Consider the following 5,274-nt stretch of genomic DNA (forward strand, 5'->3'; position numbering starts at 1 on the left):
AATATTTACGCTGTTTTTTAAATTACATTCGTTAATAAATGTAAATGTGTGTGTGTGTGTGTGTGTGTGTACGCGCGCGCGCGTGTGTACATATATATAAGTTTATAAATAATTGAATGCAAATCCATTTGAAAATGAAAATTGTATTAGAAAATTACTCTCGAATCATATACAATTACTCTCAACATTCGTATTCTTAATTAAACAGCGAGCGAATAGTTCACTCAAGAAGTAATAGGAAATTATTCAATATATTCGATATTATTAAATTAATATTATTTAATTTAATTTTAATGTTTTACAAAAAAGAATTTAAGTTTAATCATAAGATTTAATAATTTAAGTAACAATTCATGTTTTTTTGATATTAATATCAAAATATAATAAAAAATATATGATAAAAAATAAAATAAAATAAATAGAAATATCTTCTGAATAATGAATTATATTCCATTAATAATAAATGTATCATTTAAAATAACATGCAATTTTTATATAATTTTTATATAATTTTTGTTTTGTTTTGAAATATTATTAAAATATATTGAATAAAAGTGATAGATATAATTTTATATATTATACTTTTATTAAAATTATTATCACAAAATATGAGGTACTTCAACATCATCAATAGCGAGATCGTCAAGCATTTCTTCAAGAGTAATTTGTGGACAACTAGGATCAGATAGCTCATTTGTGTCTATTGGAATTGTCTTCATGCGATCTTTAAAAATATTTATGTTTTGTCTCATTTCTGGATCTTCTTCAATATCTTCCAGAAATTCATAATAATCACTAAAACATAGATTATAATATAATTTTGAGTTTTAAAATATAATTTAATTTAATTACAAAAGAAAAAAAGAAAATTTATATTAATTATACTATTTATACTATTATAATTATACTATTTATTTCTATTTTTAAATTTAAAAATTTTTATTTTTGAATAAAAAATTAGTTTACTTATTATCTGTAGTCATATTGTCCTTATCTGATAACATATGTTTTAATTTCCAAGTTCTCATTCTGCGTCGCGCAACTCTATCATTTATATAATTCTTCTTTGTTAAAATTATATCTGGGACTAAATCTTTATTTAATATTTCGAAATTTTTATCATTAATATTACTGTCATTAAGAGCATATCTAAAAATAAAAATCATTTTTTAATTTTTAAAGTACCAATTATCTGATAAAATAATAATTTACCCTAAAGCAGTATCGCCAGGTTTTAATACATGACCAAGATGAGTGCGTGTATGAATTAAATTATCATTTATTCCTAAATCACAACTTCTAACTAACCACACATCTGCTATTACATGCTAAAAGTAAAAAAATTAATTAAAAAATAAGTAATTGCTTCAAAGAGAATATTATAAATTTATTTTTTTAATAACATTCATGATATTCATGATCAATTTTTAAATTATTTAATATATACTTTATCTGAAATAGTTCCTTGTCCAGGAAAAAATTTTCTATCTTTAAATTTTATTTGTTCAATATCCATTACTGTATATTCTATTAATTGCTTTGGATCACAAATACTATTAAAAGCATGTCTCCAATAAAGTGAAGCATTTAATTCTGCAACTAAACAAATAAATAATTAATAAATTAAAAATTTGAAAATTTTTAAAAATCAAATAAGAGTAAGAGTATCAAATTTTAGGAAATTATACCTACTTTGCCCAGATGATACATCTATTAAATGTATGAAATTTGTTATCTTGTATACTAAGCAAATCGAATTTATTCCTCCAAGTTGATGACTTAGTTTTCTTGGAAGACATACTATACTATCTCTTGATATTGGAACTATCTCCACACTATTCAAAAAATTAAATTGTACATATTAAATTCAACTTATTGTAATTATTAATTTATATGAAGATGAAATATATATTATATGTAAATGAAAAGAAATAGTAAAATAAATTATGAATTAAAAGAAACTTATATTTTATTTTATTTTTACATTCATAAAAAGAATAATTTTAAAAAAAGAGGAAATATTTATTTTAAATACTCATTAAATTTTGTTTTCATAAAAATATTGATTTTTATCTAACATATTCCTATTATATAAAATTAATATTTCTTTATCATTTTTCTTTAGTAATTATTTAATCATAATTATTTTTACCTGTATGTAAATTTATAATTGTAAATATTACTATGAATATCATGTGATATTAATTTTTTAGAATGATCATAACGACAAGGTATAACACTTGAAAGAAAATCGACCATTTTGCGTGCTGTTGCTTCGTTTGCAAAAAAAAAATCTAAACCCTCTATAAAAATTATTTAATATATAAAAAGTTATGATTTTTATACTTTATTTTAATGTTCTTCAGTAATTTAGATTTATTACCATGAATAGGTTTTATACCCAAAGTATGTTCGTGTGCTTTATATTTTAATATTAGTTGCTCTAAATAATAAAATGTCTTTTTATTTGTTGCTCTCTGCCGTACTTGTACCTATTAGAAATAAATCATAAATAGTTATACTGTAACAAATTATTTTTATTCTAAATCATTATTCTAAAGAAATTTAATATAAAATCTTACCAAAGCACGCCAATAATCTTTTGCTTCTGTTCGATGACAATCATTACACATTTGATGATTTATTGTGTATTCAACTATAAATACTTGTTGAAGAACTGCTCCTCCTATTACTTCAGCTTGTACTGTTAATTTTACCTAAAAATAAAGTATAATAATATAATAATTTTTACATAATAAATTATTATACACAAAAGGTACCTTTAATCTCATAGAATGAGGTTCTGTCCATACAAATCCAGCATCAATTAATTTTACACGATTTAAACCTTTTAATTTTTTCAAACACAATGTTAATAATTCTCTAGATTCTAATGCTGCATGAATCCATTCTCCAGGTGGTTGTAAATATCTAAAAAAGTAAAAATTTTTTAAGTTCTATTTAATATTTATTTCTAATTAAAAAAAGAAATATAAATTATATGTACATATTATGATAGAATAATATATTGAATATTTTTCTATTTTATAATATTTTAAAATATATAATTTAAAAAAAAATGATTAAAAAATTTAATAAAAAAATATAAAAAAAAATAAGAAATTTAATAAAGAATCAATTCCTTTGATATGTTAATTGTTATAAATAACATTTTATAGTAACATAAATTTATTATTAAATATCTGTATCATTAAATATTTTTCAAATGTAAACATTCATTATTAATAATAAATTATGCCAATAATAACAAAAATGCCAATCATAACAAAATTATAAATTATAGTTAGATTTAAAAAAAAATTAACAAAAAATAGTTAGATTTAACAAAAAAAATATAAGTATATATTAATTTTGAATGTGTAATAAATAATATATTGATTTATCAATATTTATTTAAATATTTAATATATATATTTATATACAAGGATTAAAAACTAAATAATAAAAATATTATATAAAATTATATTATGTTACCTTTCACAACCTTTGCAAAAATGAATTGTTGCTTGCTTTGGAATATTCTCAGTAACATCTACTTGAGTTCTTAAACATGCCACGCACATATTTGCTGGATTAGGTTCAATACTAATGCCACAAATACAACATAGTCTAAAAATAAAATCAGAGTATTCACATTTTTTTAATTTATTTCAATTTTGTTTTGAAATTTATAAATATAATAAATTTCATATTAAAAAAAATTATCAAATTATCAATTTATCCTATATAAATTTTACAATTATTGAGGTTATATTTACTTACATCATTGATTTTTGTCGAATTGGCTCATTTAATAATTCCATTATTGATACTTGTTTTATATTTTGTAAATAATTTCGTTAAATTCGAAAATTAAATATATTAAATTAGAAATATATAATAAAAATGATCACATATATATTAAATGTAATCACGTGTAAATTAGTACTAACTTCAGGTTTAAGATACTATTGAATATTTAATTAAATTATTTGTTAAATTATCTTTCAATTTTAAAATAATTTTTATTTTATTTAGATTGAAACGTGATCAATTTTAATTTTAAATTATTTTTTTATTTTTTTAATAATATTAAACAGAAATCATAATATATTTAATATTTATTGTTATTAAATTGACATTGCTGCAAAATTGAAATAATTAAATAATTAATAATTTTAATTTTATATATTATTACCAATTTTTATTTTAATTTTGATAATACAATGTAAATCTTTAAAATATATGAATAATTGAATAATATTGAAAATAATATAATTGAAAAATCATAAATGAATCATTTTAAAAGTGTCTTATCTAGTATTGACAAAGTTTATGACGTATTTAAAAGAAGCTACTTTTGTCACTACCATTGTAGTATGTACTGTGTACGATCAAGTGATAAAGGAAGAGAGAGTAGATAATATGTTCATCTTATTATTTATTCTTCGTTGTTAATATATTTTTATTATCTATAAATTTATTATGAAAATGAGTGATCAATTTTTCAAATAAACAGTTTGTAAATTTGATACAATATATTGAAGTTAATTAATATAAAATAATTGACAAATATTAATATTACAACTATATATTATTACAACGTATGTATTTTATATATGATTTAATATATAAATGTTAAATTGTTATCAAAAGTATCAAAGTTAATATTTGCATATGTATACATATACATATTTTAATTATTTTTATTTTTTAAATTTTAGATTTGTTAATTATAATATAGCAAAATGGCACCAGTGCCTTTAGAGGGTCATCAAACACCTGTAACTAATAATATTCCACAGGAAGGAAATCGTGGTGGTTCTATTTCTCTTGGCATGCTTATTGATTTCATTATACAACGTACTTATCATGAACTTACAGTTTTAGCTGAATTGTAAGAAAATTTATATATATTTTTATATTATATTTCATATAAATATAGTGATTCAGATATGTATTTAAATAATAGTACATTAAGTAAAAAATAAATAAATTAAATAATAGTAATATTATATTATATAAAACAGAAATTTATAAAATAGAAAAATTAGAAAGTGATAGAATTAATATATATGATATATAAAATATATTTACAGATTACCTCGAAAAACTGACATGGAACGCAAAATAGAAATTTACAACTTTTCAGCTAGAACTAGACAGTTATATGTACGTTTATTAGCATTGGTTAAATGGGCTAATAGTGCTTCCAAAGTTGATAAATCTGCGGTATGTTAAATATTAATTTTTTTATTTTATATTTCAATATAA

At 19.5% G+C, this 5,274-nt stretch overlaps 2 protein-coding genes across 5 annotated transcripts in view; one reads left to right on the top strand and one right to left on the bottom strand.

Moving 5' to 3' along the window:
* Positions 1-564: 564 nt before the first annotated feature.
* Positions 565-3,974, bottom strand: LOC102671734 (60S ribosomal export protein NMD3). The gene is made up of 11 exons (XM_006608589.2): positions 3,784-3,974; positions 3,496-3,630; positions 2,781-2,931; positions 2,583-2,717; positions 2,384-2,492; positions 2,153-2,303; positions 1,693-1,835; positions 1,448-1,599; positions 1,213-1,328; positions 967-1,149; positions 565-795 (listed from the first exon to the last, which is right to left on the bottom strand). Exons 1-11 carry the CDS (start codon positions 3,822-3,824, stop codon positions 600-602), a joined length of 1,512 nt encoding a protein of 503 aa, XP_006608652.1. The 5' UTR covers positions 3,825-3,974; the 3' UTR covers positions 565-599.
* A 571-nt stretch (positions 3,975-4,545) lies between these two features.
* Positions 4,546-5,274, top strand: part of LOC102671872 (mediator of RNA polymerase II transcription subunit 14) — a 7,911-nt gene continuing 7,182 nt past the window's right edge. For 3 of the 4 annotated variants that reach the window (XR_004151396.1, XM_031513540.1, XM_031513546.1), the window contains exons 1-2: positions 4,749-4,897; positions 5,100-5,232. Coding sequence is in view for 3 of the 4 variants with exons in the window: in XM_031513540.1 (XP_031369400.1) it covers positions 4,749-4,897; positions 5,100-5,232 (282 nt within the window). In the remaining variant the exon portion in view is untranslated. Of the gene's footprint in view, positions 4,609-4,724; positions 4,898-5,099; positions 5,233-5,274 lie in introns of those variants that run through there. The other variant, XM_006608590.2, reaches the window with a different exon arrangement.

Source organism: Apis dorsata, unplaced genomic scaffold (assembly GCF_000469605.1).
Source record: "Apis dorsata unplaced genomic scaffold, Apis dorsata 1.3 scaffold_41, whole genome shotgun sequence".
Taxonomy (NCBI): domain Eukaryota; kingdom Metazoa; phylum Arthropoda; class Insecta; order Hymenoptera; family Apidae; genus Apis; species Apis dorsata.

Coding starts and splice junctions, on each gene's coding strand:
- LOC102671734 (XM_006608589.2), bottom strand. CDS start 3,824: ATGGAATTATTAAATGAGCCAATTCGACAAAAATCAATGAT. Junction 1,150..1,212: donor CCTGGCGATACTGCTTTAGG/GTAAATTATTAT, acceptor TTTTATTTTTAG/ATATGCTCTTAATGACAGTA. Junction 796..966: donor AATATGACTACAGATAATAA/GTAAACTAATTT, acceptor TCTATGTTTTAG/TGATTATTATGAATTTCTGG.